The 15,412-nt window shown below is 61.6% G+C and overlaps 1 protein-coding gene across 1 annotated transcript in view; it reads left to right on the top strand.

Moving 5' to 3' along the window:
- The window catches only part of KCNQ2 (potassium voltage-gated channel subfamily Q member 2), a 49,449-nt gene that overhangs the window by 898 nt on the left and 33,139 nt on the right, over nt 1-15,412 (top strand). The window contains exons 3-8 of the mRNA XM_029918001.1: nt 747-758; nt 2,165-2,279; nt 2,573-2,730; nt 2,936-3,131; nt 5,585-5,624; nt 15,316-15,406. Coding sequence (XP_029773861.1) covers nt 747-758; nt 2,165-2,279; nt 2,573-2,730; nt 2,936-3,131; nt 5,585-5,624; nt 15,316-15,406 — 612 coding nt within the window. The remainder of the gene's footprint in view (nt 1-746; nt 759-2,164; nt 2,280-2,572; nt 2,731-2,935; nt 3,132-5,584; nt 5,625-15,315; nt 15,407-15,412) is intronic.

Genomic DNA, 15,412 nt, shown 5'->3' with positions numbered 1-15,412 from the left:
GGGGCCTGGGGGCCCACGTGTGAGTGCGGGCGGGCCGGGGGGGCGCGGGGCGCAAGGCGGTGGGGGCGCCTCTGTGTGAGTGCGCGCCGGCGGGGGGCGCGGGGACGGTGGGGGCGCCTCTGTGTGTCCGAGCGCTTGCGTCGGTCACGCAGGTGCCGGATTCTGAGCCGGAGAACTGCGTTCCTTGGCTAAAGCGAAGGGCGGAGACAGTAGTCCGATTTGGACCGAGTTCTGGGGCCTGGGCACTCAGGCCGGGGTCGGGGAGCCATGCCCCTTCCACCAGCGGCCCGGCGGGCGGGTTGCATCAGCCCCTCCCCCGCAGGACGGGGAGCTGTGCGGCTCCCCAGCCTCCCTTCCTCGGCCCGAGGCCCCTCCCCACGGCCGCGGCGTGAACAAAGGGCCGGCCGGGAGGGAGGGTGGCGCTGCTGCCGGTCCTGCCGCTGGATCTCGACTCCCGGAGGCCCCCTCTGGCCTAGACTCCCCCCCAAGGAAGGGGGCAAGGGGTTAGGGGAAGGGGCTGGCCCACGGTTCCTCAACCCCCAATTGCTCACTCTCCACCTAGGGTGAGCTTCAGGGTTGCTCAAATGGGGAGGGGGGATGTCCAAATATTACCTCCCTCCCCCAGCTCTAGGCTGAGGATTGTGGTCTGTCTTGTCCCGTGGTTCCCTCCCTCCTCCTTGGCCCAGCCTGCACACTAGCCCCCACCCCTGCACACCGCAGCCCTCACCCCTGTCTGCTGCCGCTAGCTGGACGGGCAGGTATGTGTCTAACGCAGCGCACATCCTGGGCTCTGGAGCCCTTCGTTGGTAGAGTGGACACGCAGAGGAGGGTGCTGCCGGCCTGGCCTGCAGGCCTGACCCAGGAAGGGGCTCTGCGTCTCCTCAGGCCCTGTTCAGGGAGCTCCTGGCCCCTGGGCAGGTCCAGTGGTCTCGGGCCAGCATTGTGTGCACACGAGTGTTCACGCGTGTGGTATTTGCAGGAGTTGCCATGCCATTGGCGTGCACGGTCTCTGAGCAGGCGCTCTGTCTCCCATCCCAGCGAGGCTGGGGCCAGGACTCGGCCATTTTGTATGAAAGAGGCATTTTGGGATGGGAGTGAGGGACGGATTCTGGGAAACCATCTCCATGTGCCCCCTGGGATGAGACGAGTGTGTGCCCCTTGAGTGTGCCCGTGTACCTGTGAGTGTGCGCTCTTGGACTGACCTACGTGGCACGGGGGAGAACACCGGGGGGGGGTGTCCTGGGGGGACACCACAGCCCCGGCAGGTGCCTGGGACACCATCTCTGTCTCTGGGGCCAGTGCTGAACCACCTGGGAGTCCAGATGGGCGGGGCTGTTCTGGCAACATGAATGCCGCCCCCACCTGCCCCCGCGAGGGGACTGGCCCTTCCCGGGTAGGCACACTCAGGGGTGCTGTTCATCCTGGGGAGAGCCCTGCATCTCCTCGCCAGAGGCCCTCCTGTCACCACCTCCCTCCCCACCTGGCGGGACGGCTTTGGTCATCTAGGTCCCGGCCCTCGGTGACCTCCAGGACATGGTCAGAGCCCACCCAGCAGCCGGGTGCCTCCGCTCCACCCGTGGTGTGGCTGCTGGAGGGCGTGCTGTGCTTCGGCCTCGCACGGCCCTGGCCAGCAGGACGTCCTGGGGGTCCCCTGTGTGTGGCCCGGTCTCCAGCCCTGAGGGGCTCCTCCCTGCCGGGGCCCGAGGCAGACCGCCCCTCCTGCCCCCTGAAGGCTGCGGCAGCCAGAGGCAGAGCGCGAGGGAAGCCTGAGTGCCTCTGGGGCCGGTGCTGGGTGCACCTCAGGTGTCGGGCGTCCCGAAGGGCAGGTCTGTGACGTGTGGGGCCATCAGGGGCCGTGGTCCTCGCTGCCCGGGCAGCCTGCCCTTCAGCCTCTCGGCCCTTTCCTGCTTCTCCACCGAGAGCACACCTCGCCCCCTGCCCCCCGCGCTCACCGGCAGGAGGGAAGCAGAGGTCTTGGCAGCTGTTGGTTCCACACCTGAGTGGGGTCACAGACATTCAGGCTGCGGTCTCCGGCAGTGAAGTGACACCATACTCCCTGCTCCCAGGGCTCCGGAGACATGAGCTGTGTGGGGTGGCTGCTTGCTCAGGGCTGGCCCAGTGGGCTCTCCCCGAACGGTGACATGTCTCCTGCCTGCTGTTGTAGCTCATACTCAGCCCCCGAGCCCCAGATGTGAGGCCCTGCCCTGTCCCTGTGCCGGTGCTTGGGGCCAGCCCCACCCTGGTGCTGGTCTCCTGTCCGTGGCCCGAGGTGCTGGACAGTGCGGCCCTACCTTCCCCTTGTTCAGCCCGGACTGGCCTGTGTTTGAGCGTCATTTGGTTTGTTGATTCATTAAGTGAAGTTCAATGTTCTCTCCCCTGCCTGGCACTGAGTGGGCCTGGGTAAGCTCGCAGAGGGCAAGCACAAGGCCTGCACAGTCTGTTGTGGCCAGAGAAGAGTCCTCGGGCCCTGGGGCAGCACCGAGCCGGCCGGAGCCACCTTGCTTTTGCTTTCTGCCACCAGAGCCTGGTTTCTGGAAGGTGGAGGTGTGCCAGCCCCTCTGTGTGTCCCCAGTGGATCCTGGGGCCAGTGGCTATCAGAGGAGAGTGGCCACACTGTGGTCCCCCAGCTTGGGGGGCATCAGGCCAGGTTCCCCTCTTCCCTCTGTGGAAGGGGCTTTCTCCGAAGATGTGCCTCTGGGACTGGAGCCGTGGGCATCACTCCCTTCTGGTGTGAGCTTTTCGAGACGTGCTTCTGGAGACAGAAGCTTCCCTGTGTCAGGAGGGATCTGACCCCGCCGAGGGGCGGGTCTGCCCGGGCAGAATCAGCTCGCACCCACCCCTCCCAGCCCCGACGGCCTTGGAGGGTCCCTTCCTCAGCTCATAGCTGGATAGACAGCCGGCCCCTGCTGACCGGGCCCTGATACGGCTCGCCCAGGTTTGGGTGAGCAGCCCAGGCTGCACGTGGGTCCAGGCGGAGGTGGCGGGGGACCCGACTGTGTTGTCAGCACTGCTTGGGGTCCTCATGGAGGCCCTGGGCGTGTGGGGTGGGAAAGGCTCAGACTCCGCGGCAGGCGGCCTGCAAACTCGCTTCACCCCCGTCCTCCCTGCCGCCTGCCCCTCCTCACCCCAGGGTGAGGTCTTGGGGCTGGAGATTCTGTGCACCCTCGCAGCGGGGCGTCTTTGTGCAAGAGGGTTTTCAAGGCAGAAGGGCTGGAGTTTTCACGAGTTTCTCAAAGCGGGTGTGAGCCACAGAAAGGCCTAGACCACCTTTCGGGGCTGTGTCTCCGCGCTCATGGGAGCTGGGCGATTACTCCCTCGGGGGATCTGAGGGTGGGGTCTCTGTGGCTGAAGGTGGGGGTGGGGTTTGTTACGTGTCTACCTGTGGGTCTCGGGTCTGTCCTTGGGGGGTGCCTGTTCTCACTGGTGGGGAGACTGAGGCCAGGGCACACTGAGTGCACTGCAGAGCTGCCCCACTCAGGCCGAAAGGGGTCTCTGCCTTGGAGACGAGAGTTTGGGGGTACGGAGTGCTTGGCCTTCCTGACATCTGAAAGCCACTTGGAGTCTCCAGGATGAAATTGCATTTAAAATAGGCCGGGTGGAAAATGCCGGGGACGGCTCGGGGCTGAGCCCGTGAAGGCTGGGCTCACTGGACTGGCTCGCTCTGTGTGAGTTGTTTTCTCTTGGGCTCGGCTCCCGGGCCCTCCATGTCCTCAGATGGCATCTGCTCTGGGGCCCGGCCTGTTCTCCTGCTTCCCAGCAGCTGGGGGCCGGGGCTCAGGGCCTGCTCCAGGCCCCTGCATGGCCTTGGCTAACCCAAGCGGGGTCATGCTGGTGGCCTGCACAGGCCGCCTGCTGTCCCCTCCTCATCCGCTGCGGTGGGCTGCCTGGCTGGGAGGGTGGAGCCTTGACCCGCCCAGGTGGGCCTGCCTTGATCCCGAGGGTTGGCCTCTCTGTCCCTTGGTCTGACCGTGTTTGGGGGTCGAGTGTGGCCTCAGGCTGGTGGCCAGGGTCCCTCCTCTTGCTGATGGAGCATTCTGTGTTTCCAGAAGAAGGCCGTGTTCTTCACTGCTTTCCAGTTGCAGACCTCACCACAGGCCTGGGAGGAAGTGTCCACCGGGACTTGGAGAATCTTATGGAAATTTCCACACAGGTGGGAATGCCAGGAAGTTGTGGTTTCCAGGGAAACCAGGGCTCACCAGACCATCCTCCCTGGCCTGGAGGCCTCGGGCATCTTTGCGGAACTTCCCACCCTCTGTTGAAAGTGAGATCGCTCCGTGGCAATACAACACTGTCACCCCTGTCCCGGTGTCCCCTGTTCCCAGGGGCAGCCTCCACAGGCGTCCTTGGGTCTGCAAGGTGACAGGGCGGGGGAGGCTCAGCACCGAACAACTTCCAATTCAGGCAGACCAGAGCCCAGTTTTATTAGAAATCTGTACAAGGCAAATACCCCACGTTGGAAAACTCAGCAGGAGTTGGGGCTTGGCCGGCGACATGGGTGCTGCTGAGCTCTGGGGCCTGCCGTGCCCGTCATGCAGTGAGAGGCTGCCCAGCTTTGGCAGCACCCAAGCTCAAGAGTGGCCGGTGGCTGAAGTCACAGCACGGCCGGAGGCACAGACCGAGTCCAGTACTGGAAGGAGATCCTTTTTTTTTTTTAAGTTTATTTTTATTTATTTATTTTGAGAGAGAGAGAGAGAGAAAGAAAGGGAGCAGGTAGGGGAAGGGCAGAGAGAGAGGGAGAAGGAGAACCTCAAGCAGGCTCTGAGCTGTCAACATAGAGCTTGACATGAAGCTTGAACCCATGAACTGCGAGTTCATAATCTAAGCTGAAATCAGGAGCTGGTCGCTTAACTGACTGAGCCCCCAGGCCCCCGGATGGGCTGCTTCTCGGTGTGTTGTGCCGGGTTGCTTTAGCTAACATGTGGATCCACAGGTCGCCATGATCTGTGCAGTCCTGCCTGTCCCGTGGGTGTCTGCGCGGCTGTCACTCAGCAGACACTCCGGGTCCTTGCTCGTGGGAGCCGCGGGGCTCGCCTCTGGGAGCTGGCTTGCTGCCCGTCCCGTGGAGGGAATAGGGTCCAGAGGACTGAGCTCTTCGGGACGTTTCACTGAAGGCACTGACGGCAGGGTCTTAGGTGTGGGGAGGGGAGACCCCCCCCAGGGGCTTGAACCTTTGTGTGGGACAGGGAGGCCCGTGGAGCCCATGTTCTGGGCCCACTGGGCATCTGCCAGAGGCTGGACAGGGCAGTGGGGCCAGGGGTCGGGGGCAGGCCTGGGTGTCAGGACCCGTCCTGTTAAGAGGCTCAGGATGGCGGTTGCACCCCGGGCTGCAGGTGGGGACAGAGCTTATGAGGGACCCTGGTGTGTGCCCAATCTCTTGTTACTGTGACAGTCCTGGGATACCTCACCGGTGACTCACTCCAAGTGTTCTCAAGCATGAATGTTGGATTGGTCCCGGGTGGACGTTGCGGGGTGCTCGTTAGCAGAGGACGTCACCACATGAGTCCTCCGTGCAGTCACGCCGCCTCAGTGCCTTCTCATTGGGTGCGTCACTTGGCCGCTCGCTCTTCATGGTGCCATGTTCCAGCCGTGGAGACGGCCCAGAGCCCCTGTGCCGGTGAAAGACGGTGAGTGGCGGGGACCACCAGCTCTAGGTTCGCCTCCACTCACGCCCCGGGACCCCGAGTCTCCTTGTCTGTCACGTAGGCTAAGAACTCTGTGTTTATCTCCTGCAAACCGTCCGGCATGATGCGTGGTGTCTGTGGCGCTCCCGGAGCATGCAGCCATGGCTGTTAGGTCTCCGTGGTTGTGGTTCAGCAAAATGAAAAGCATCGTCCTGCACAGAGACAGGGCAGCCAGATGGCCGACGGTTAGCCAGCGTGTCCCGGACAGCACCCTCCGCCGCCTGCCCCTCGGCCCCGCCACAGCCGGTCCTCGGTCCCATCAGCCCGTAGCTGGGCCTGGGTCAAGAGGTTTGTGGCTGCTGTTAATGAGGCCACACGCAGACATGAGGCCCCGTCTGACACTTCAGACGCCTGCTTGTGTGTTTGTCCAGGGGGACTGGCCATTCTGGGGGAAGTTGCTTGCTCTGCAGCTGCCGGGGTGTTGGGACACGTCCTCTGTTCACGGCTGGATGGCATGCATCCCCAGCCTCCTGAGCCTCCAGACATGGAGCAGAATGGTTTTGGCTTGAAAAACACCATTGTGGGTGGGTTGTAGGGGTGGACTCTCTGGACCCAGAGGAACTGCCCAGGAGACATCCAGTTTCCACCTGGGCGTCCTGACCAGCCCCCCACCGTCTTTGGCTAAGTCATGCAGTGCCTTAGGTCTTCATGAGTGTCAAGGCTGAGCCCACCTTCGACTGCGCTGTCCCCAGAGCGTGGGAGATGCCGCCAGGCACGCTGCTGCCTTCTGCAAGGCTGGAGCTCAGCTGTGCCTTCCAGCAGTGTGTGTGGATGGCTCCAGCAGCCTCCTAAAACGGCGCCTCATTTGTGGCGATGTGCCTGGCCGTCACTGTGGGAGGAAGTGTGTCTTCCTGTTGTGGCTGTGTGGCACCTGTCCGCCCTGCCCAGCAAAGCCGGAGCAGCTTAGCTGGATCTGAGGCACAAAGAGGAGGGCCGTGCCGATCTGAGATTGTCCCCAGAGAACCACGTCGTCCGTGCTGGGGGGAGGGTTTTGAAGAAGGCAGTGGTTCTGGAAATGACTCTGGTTTGTCCTTGTCCCCGGGCCCCTTTCAGGCAGGCCATCCCCGCACTTCTGTCTGTTGGTGAGCCGTGTGGGCCCCACCCTGCGAGGCGGAGATACGTCGCACTGCCCTGTTCTCAGTGCGCTTGCCTGGCTGCTCGGGGTACGGCAGTGAACCCCCAGATGAGCTTGCGCTCCTTCAGTTCTCGGGAAGGTGGGTGTGTGTTGGAGAGGGTCAGTGGCAGAGACGACTTCCCCTGCAGCCTGTCTGCCCCTCACATGGATTTAAAAAGCCGGGGCCACAGAGTCAGAGGGGAGGGGTCCACAGGCTGTTCAGCAGATGGACTGGTCTGGAGCTGGGGGCAGGGAAGGCTGGAGTTTTTATTGTTTGAAGCTGGTCTAGGTCATGCTGAAGGCCCTGAGGATCGGAGTGCAGGGGGCGCTCCGGCTGAGCTGGGGTCCATACTCCCGAAGTTCTGCCAGACCCAGGGCCCCCCAGGGGCAGCTGTCCGCTCAGCATTTCCAGGAGAATAAGGTGCTCCTAAAATGATTTGCTCTGAGTAAGTATATGCAGGTTTCTCTGCAAGGGTCTTGCTGAGCATGGGGTCCTTGTGGACCATCCAAGGGGACCAGGCTGGGGCTCACTGTGGGGACAGAAGGGCCTGATAACGTCACACTGATGGGCACTGGCTGTGGGTCTGAGTGCTGATTAAGGAGCCTCTTGTCCCTAAAGCAGTCCACTGCCAGCCCTGCCAGGCACCTCCTGGTACAGAGAGGGGACTGTGGCCTGTGGGGACGCTGGCCCTAGTGCAGGGTGGAACCTAACCTTTCTTCTTGCCTCCTGGGTTCCTGTGGGGCTTAGTCACAGAGGCAGTCAGGTGTCTGACCCTTCCCCAAGTCCTGGGACGGTGAGCTGGGATAGGAACAGGATTGTTTTCAGGTGCTCCACACACCTGCTGTCAGTCAGCCCCCAGATGCTGAGGTCAGGACCCCAGGTGAGTGGCCATGGACCCAAGGCCACTTGATGGTATGTGGGGCAGCCAGGACTCAGGCCTGGCAGGTGCTGGGCCACAGGGGCCTTGGCTTTCTCCAGCTGCCCCCACATACGCGAGAAGTGACCTTCCCGCCAGCCACCAGTGTCCCAGAACCTTGGTCCCACTGCTTAGCACCTGGAGTTGGCTGAAGGTGGGGGATTCTGGGGAGCACAGGGCCCCCCCTCTCCTGGCGGCTCCTTGCAGAGGCTGTGAGGGTTGGGGCCACAGCGGCTCCACTTGGGGGACATGGAGGATGAGTGTGTTCTGGGCCAGCCCCGAGTCTGACCTTCATTTCCAGGACGTGCTCCAGAGCCAAGTGTTATTAGGCTCTACTGGTTATCCAGCCTGAATAAAATTACCTCTCTGTGTGTTTTGGATTATTTAGAATAATTTTGTAAATGTACAGGAAGTGCTAATGGGAGTCGTTGGGAACAGTGTCCCCGGATGTCCCATGACCATCTGTGGTGGTGGCAGGCTGGCTGCTCACGGTGGATGGATGGGTGGTGCTAGGTGAGCCGGCTGCAGAGGGCACCCCCTGGATTGTTCCTGGTGGCCTGCAGGGAGTGGCCGTCCCCTGCCCAGCTGCACCCCCTCCCCTAGGTTTTGTCTGCTTTGCTTTTTCTGTTCACTGAACTAGAGAGTTTAGAACTTCTGAGTTTGGTTTTCCATTTAGGCTTGGAAAAATGTTTGAAGGTTTCATAGGAGGAAAAGGCCAGTTTCCCCTGGGACCCCAGGTTTAGGGGGAGGTGGTGACAAGCTGCAGGAGGCACAGAAAGAAGCCAGGTCACCAGGAGAGGGTATGGAAGGGCCGTTTTCAGCCCAGCAGCCAATGGGTTGCCGCAGGAGCCTGCTGGGTCCATGGGAGTTTGTTCACCCACAAACAGAACCTCCCTTAGCCTCCTGCAGGAGGGCAGGGCCTGACCCAGTGTGCTGTTCATCACGTGCACAAGGGCAGAGCAGGGGACCATTTGGAGCTTAGATCCTGATGGGAATAAGAAGTAGACAGGTTCCCTTGGAGGATTGGTGGGCCACAGGCCTGTGGGCCGGAGAGGGTGCTGGCCGTGGTGCTGGCCGTGGTGCTGGCCGTGGTGCTGAACAGAAGTCTGCAGCCCTGGCCCCTCATGGCACCAGCCAAGGCCCGTGGAGTGTGAGGGGCATGGTTGCCCCCTGGTTGGTGCTGGGAAAGGGGCTCGGGGGCCTGCACTAGCACCGCCTATTCTCACCTGGACCACTTGCTTCCGTCTCTGGATTTAGCTTCTGCTCCCAGCAGTCCTTTCCACCTAGTTAGCATTTTTACCCAGGTATCCAAGAGGGTCCTTGTTAATTAGCCAAAAGCTGAATGAACGCAGCATGGATAGAAAGCAGGTGTTTCAACCCTGCCTGAGCGAGGAGCGCCAGCAGCTTCTTAGACCGTTGGGTATGGTCTGTTATCTTTGCTGATGACGGAAAGCATACGAGTCCATTGTAAGGAGCTGGGAAGATGCTGTCAAACACAGGAAGAACATTTGTTTCTCCTGATTTTTTTCAGGCATCTGTGTCCATTCTATGCACTTTTGAAATAAGATAGGATTCAGACTTCTCTAATCCTTTTCCATGTTCATGATGTATTGCGAAGTTTCCCTGTCGAATTACACGGGGCTTTGTCTCTGTCTTAAGAGCTCCTGGTGCTCCCTCGGGTGGGTGACAAGGTGGCCCTGTCCCTGACTACCTCCCCTTGTGCCTTTGGTGGCTTATAGCTTGGGAGGAAATGGTGGGTGCTGGCCTGGAGAATGGGCCTCATGAATGTGCCTGGTGGGCTCCCGGGGGGAGGACTGGGACTGGCCCAGGAGGGGGCATGTTAAAAAGAAGTTCTGCCTGTGGGTGAGCCTTCTGTCACTGGAAGCATGTGAGTGGAGTCCAAGAAAACACTCATTAGGGATGTTTTTAAAGGGCCAGTGTGCCAGAGCTGTGAGCCATGGGAGTAGAGGGGGTTGGCCAGCCCAAGAGCCAGTTGGAGGCTCTTCAGGAAGAGTCTGGGGGAGACTGCCACCAGGGGAGGCGGGCCTGGCTGTCCCACGTGTTGTGTGGGGTGTGGTCCTAACGGGGCACCTCCCCCCAAAAGCTGATGACTTCTCAGCAGATTACAGGTTCTGCTAACTGTGTTCTGACCCCAGAGCTCACACTCACAGCAGTGCCTCAGAGGAACCCTCCTCACCCTGCTTCTGCACCAGGCTCCCCCGTGATCATACGCTGGGCACGAGTTATCTACGTCATTTCCTGTGGGGTGTGGCCTTGCTGGAAGTGAGCCACATCTGCCTTGTTGTGGGTTCGTGTGTGGCTTGATTCCCCAGACATGGCCAAGCCCCTCCAGGTTTCAGGTTTCAGGACCCCTGTGCTCTGCCTTCAGAAGCTCTCTGGGTCCCGCTAGGACATAGGCATCCTATCTGTGGGCCCCCTCATTCCAATTCTTTCCAGTGGTGTTTAGAGATCACTCAGGATGCACCTTTGAGCCTTGTCTAAATGGGGCCGTGGGCTGCCCTCTACTTGGGTCTGACCTCAGGAGGTCCATCTTGGCCATCATGCATCAGGATGCTCATGCCACCCGTGTGTGGGTTCTGGCCGTGTACTCAGAGGCCAGCGGAGAGACCAGGAGAGGAAGTGAATGGACCCCTGCTCAGAGGGTACCAGGTTAGGAGGGCTGGGCAGCCTGTCGGAAACCTGGGGACAAGGAGGAGGCAGCCCTGTGGTGGATGTGCAAACAGAAAGAGGGGTGTGTGCAAAGGCGCTGAGGCAGGGAAGCTGGCTTGGGGAGGCTGAGAAATAGACACGCACAAGCAAAGTGCACTTCCTATGGTCTCTGGTGGAGGTGGCAGGTGTCTGAAGTGTGGATGGGGACACGGTTGCGGTGCATTGGATAGAAGAGCCCAGGTGAGGTCTTTGGAGGGAGGGGGACATCTAGCAGGGTTCTGACCGGAGGCTGTGAGCCTGGAGGAGGTCATAGTCATCTCTGAGAAGGGTAGGGGTGGGGAGGCAGAGAAGACCGAGGAGTGCAAAGGTAGGGGCTTTGGCGCAGACTCTGTGTGGGTGGGGTGGGGGAGACCACTGAGGTGTGTGAGCCAGGTAACGGGGAACAAATTAGCACTGTCTTCCGGGATCAAGCAGGAGGCACCTGGGGAAACGGCCTTTATTTGTGCTGAGCCAGCGGGTTTCCTGCCTGGGCCCCTTGGGTGCAGTCCCTTTGCACACCTCCCAGCCCTGGAGCACCTGGCGCTTCACCAGGATGCTGGCTATTTAGGAGGGCAAGGTCTGCAGTGGGCAGAAGAGGAGTTGGGGGTCCCCATGAACTTGGGCTTTTGATGAGTGAATGGCTCGAGAGCGAGGCTCAGGGAGGGAAGGATGTCTGACCTGCAAGGCCCCTTGTCCAGAGAGACTCAGAGGGACCCTGGCCATCCTGGGATCACTGGCCAGTGGGGGACTTCAAGGGGTTTCCTGAGAGCACCTTCCCGTCCTGGGTGTTGGAGGAGGAAGGGGTATTGATGTGTAAGGCATGGCTGTGGAGTGGCCATGGTGCCAGTTGGGGGAGGGGCACAGTGTGATGGGGATGGGGTCTGGGCAGACCAAGGCTGTTTATGGGGGACTCAAGTGCTGGGCCGGGGGCTAGACCTTCTGAGGCCGGGGACTTCCTGCGTGAAGGCATTTATTGAGCAAAGCACACAGTCCCAAGTGCTCATCTCCCTCCCCTCCCCCCCAGCCTTACACGTAGGTGGGTGCCCCCAAGAAGCTTCCATTCTCTGATTAGCAGCTTTGGGTGGGATGCTGGGCTGGACCAGGGTGGGCTAGGGGCCAGCCGCACCCATCGGTGAGCCTTGGCTCCAGAAAAGGGGTCTCAGGAGTGTGGCCTTGGCCTCCCTCCAATGCTGGCGGGACCTCAGAGTGACTTTTCACATCTGGTTTACGCCTGGAGCGGCCGTCAGCAGTCTGGGCTCCGTCACTGCTGGAGATTGGAAGTGGCAGCCCTGCAGGCCGAGCAGTTTATTAAGGGGCGAAATTAGATTCCGGGCTGTAGCGCCGGCCGCAGTCCTAATGGACGAGGTGAGCAGGAGGCTCGCGGCCAGCGGCCGGTCTGGATGGGAGTGGGGGGCCTGCTTTGGCCTCATGCTGGAAGCTCGCCCCCCCCCCCCGGCCCTGCTGGGCTTCTGGGCCCCCAGCCCCCAGGGAGGCACAGCCTGATTGAGATGGACGTTATCCTGGGGGGAGGGAGTTTCTGCAGTGAAGACGGTGCCCAGGCTTGACCCTGAATGACCACAGCAAGCTGCCTCAGAGCCTCCATTTTCCCATCTGTTAAATGGGTGAGAATATTTCCTGCCTTTAGGCACAGGCGTGGCACATAGTAGACTCCTTGTGAATTCTAGCCTGGGGTCGGGGCTTGATATCCGAGACCCTTCCCTACCTGGGGGCTGGAGGGGCTGCTGTGCGGAAGGCCTTCTCCCACCCTGGCTCTTCCCTCGTTAGATGGTGCTCTCCCCAGACACGCCAAGAGAGGGGAGCAGTCCCGGCCGTCTCCCGAGTTCGTCTTTGGGGGCCATGAAGGAGTCTGGGGTGGGTCTGACCGCTTCGTCCTGCCGCTACCGGGGGACCCCCCTGTCGGCCCCACAACAGTGAACCAGGAATGAGAAACGAGGCGGCAGAAGCTCTGTCATATTTCTCCAGAAAATAAATAATTCCCTGCTGTCGGATGAGGCGAGGGTGTGGAGGGGGAGGCGGGAGCGGAAGCGGAGGAGTCGCTCCCCGGGGCTGGGGGCTACCCCTCTGTCTCAGGTGCACGCACACCCTCACGTGCATGCACACACGTGCCCCGTGACGTGCAGGTGTGGCTGCAGGCTGACCAGCCGGGGGGCCCCCTCTGGCCCATGTGAGCACCGCCCTCCCTTTGCCTCTCCTGTCACCTCCTGTGTGCTCTGGACCCTCCCCTGCACCTCTGTCCACACAGCAGGCTCCCAGCACGCAGGCCCCTGCCGAGTCTCTGCTCAGAGCTTGGGCTGTGGCTCAGATGTCCCTCCTGGCGTCTGGCTGCACCGTCTCCTGCGGCTGGATGCAGACAGGCTGTCTGCTGTGGGTCCCGGGGTGCAGTGGCAGGCCCCCAGCGTGGGCGCGGCTTCAGCCAGGGCTTCCTGCTGCTCGTGAGCACACCTGAGGTCCCTTCTCACCCTGGCTCCCGCTGCTTGCTTCCCCCCCCCCCATTCCCGGCCCCTGGAATCTGGGGCTGCTTGAGATGCTGGTCTCCTTGGCAACCACTGCCAGAGAATTCATGATCGTGACCGTTCTCGGGCCGCTTTGAATCCACCCCGTCCGGCACCGGGCACGCCTCCTCCCTCCTTTCTCTCCCTGCAGCCTGGACAGTTCCCAGGCTGGAGGGCATGAGAAGGTCCTCCCCGACCCGGGCCTTGGGGTGCTGGAGAGGCCAGGCGAGGATGGGCCTGGGGGGCGGCTAGAGCTGCCACCTGTCCCCATTGGGAGGAAGCAGACCAGCCGTGCTGGGCCAGCAGAGCACAGATTTCTTTCTGAATGTTTCCTCATGAGCCACGCACGTCAGTGCCCGGGGCCTGGAGGGGACACACTCTGAGCACGTAGCGTGCCACAAGGGGACCCTGCAGTGGTGCTGGTGGTCTTCTCTGTGCACCTGTCCTAACACCTCTCCTCTGGCGAGGGGTGGGAACAGGGCCCCTTCCCCCCATGGCTGCCAGGAGCCGGGGCTGAGGGTAACGGGGTCGCTGAGAGAAAGGACTGTGGGAAAGGCGGTGGGAACACTGGCAGTCTGCAGGTCCCTGAGCACCTGCCAGAAGCTCCAGGTCTCTCCAGGGCCCTGGCTGCGGGGCCTCGGTGATGTCCCCTGCTGCTGCTGTGCTGGAGGGCGGCCCCTCCTCCAGGCTCCCCAGCACCAAGGACACTATGCTCTGGCACCATGCAGCCAGAGGCAGAGCTCCCTCAGTGTCCCCATGTGTAAGGCAGGCATAGTGTGGATATGTCACCAAGGTGCCCGCGGACAGGAAGGTGCCTGGAGAGAAGTGTGTTCCCTGTTGCTGAGTGCCTGCAGGGAGCGAGGGAAGGCTCCAGGGTCTGTGGGAGACCCGGGTTCTGGGCCTGGAGGCTGGGCGAGCGGGGGCCCCTCTCCTCAGGGATCTGCTCAGCTCTGCTGCGGCTGCCTGCCTGCCTCCTCCCTCCTCCCAAGGGCCCGGAGGCACCCTCGTTTCCCGGGTGTGCAGACCCCCCGCCGCCTGGGGCCCTCGGCTCGGAAACCTCAGAAACTGGGCAGCTTCTCCTCGGATCCGACTCTGCTCACCTGGTGGAGTGGGAACGTTCGCCGTGTCCGGCTTTGGGTTTTTCTTCTCCTGAACTGCTGGTGTGGCTCCTGACACCCCAGTCGCTGCCCGCCGGGAAGGGCTGCACATCCATAGAGCACGGCCAGGCTGTTCTGGGATGTTCCAAGATGCCGGTCAGAACCGCCCTTGGGACGCGGGGCTGACAGGGCCCAGTGGCTTCGGGACTTGGGCCTTCCCTTTTCAACTTCAGGGTAATGTTTGCATACAGGGTGAGTCTGATGTGGACTCCGAGTCCCCCCACATGGGTGACAATGCCCTCAGGCCCCACTCTTTGGTCGGACTCGCCCTCTCCTGAGTCATGGGCCCCCTGTCATCCCTGTCTCTGGACCACCCCACCTGCTCTTCCCTTCTCCCCTCTTGGTCCCACCAATTCCTCTTCACCTTTGTGGACACCTCGTCAGGGAAGCCTCCCAGAATTCATGTCTCCCCTGGGCTCCCTGCATCTCGGGCCAAGCTGGACTGGGTGCCCTCCCTGCCATGGGTGACCTTTTAGCCTCTCCCGTCACCCAGGCCTCTGGGGTCCTGACCGAAGCCCTGGACCCTCCAGGTCCCCCATCCCTGGCAGAGGCCTCCAGGGGTTGTGTGTGAATGCTACTTCCCCGCTGATGGAGTCGGGAGAAAATACCATCAGGCAGAGAATTACGAATAAATATGACACAGGAGATAGCTAGACATTTTTTTCCAGGGCTCAGTTAATTGAATAAATTGTTTAATGAGGAAAGAAAATTAATTGTGGTTTTGAGATGTGACTGTTTCTTCGCATGGGTTTGTGTGTGCCAGCGGGCACCGGCTCTGCCTGCCTCCTCTGCTGTCCGTGCCTCTGCTCAGGAGCCAGGCGTGTGCCAGGAGCGCCTCGCCAGTCACGCTCCTGGGAGGGTCGTGTGTCTCTGCGCGGGGCGGCCAGTCTTTGGGGCCCGTGGGGCCGGGCTGCCCAGATGCCCTGGGATCTGGTCGAGGCCCCGACGTCTGGGGCTGTGTGTGCGCTTGACGCAGGTCTGCGGCCAAGGCCCTGGGCTGGTGCTACTTTCCGTTTCTGAGCCGAGGAAGGGACGTTACAAATGAGGAGGACTCAGGCTTATTGAGGGTTGTCCACGGTACAGCCTGTGTACCCCGAGAGTCTGCGGACCTTCCCAGAGCCCAGGGCTGTCGAGGCGGGAGTCCTGGGGGCGCTGTGGGTGTGCGTGCGCACTCTGCCCCCCTGGTCCCTCCGTGGCGGCCGCTGATGCAGCCTCTGCCCGCAGGTTCCTGCTGGTCTTCTCCTGCCTCGTGCTCTCCGTCTTCTCCACCATCAAGGAGTACGAGAAGAGCTCCGAGGGCGCGCTCTACATCTTGGTGAGT

This window comes from Suricata suricatta, chromosome 12 (genome assembly GCF_006229205.1).
Source record: "Suricata suricatta isolate VVHF042 chromosome 12, meerkat_22Aug2017_6uvM2_HiC, whole genome shotgun sequence".
Taxonomy (NCBI): Eukaryota; Metazoa; Chordata; class Mammalia; order Carnivora; family Herpestidae; genus Suricata; species Suricata suricatta.
Note: the sequence above shows the minus strand (reverse complement) of the source record. Positions and strands in the feature narration are given on the sequence as shown.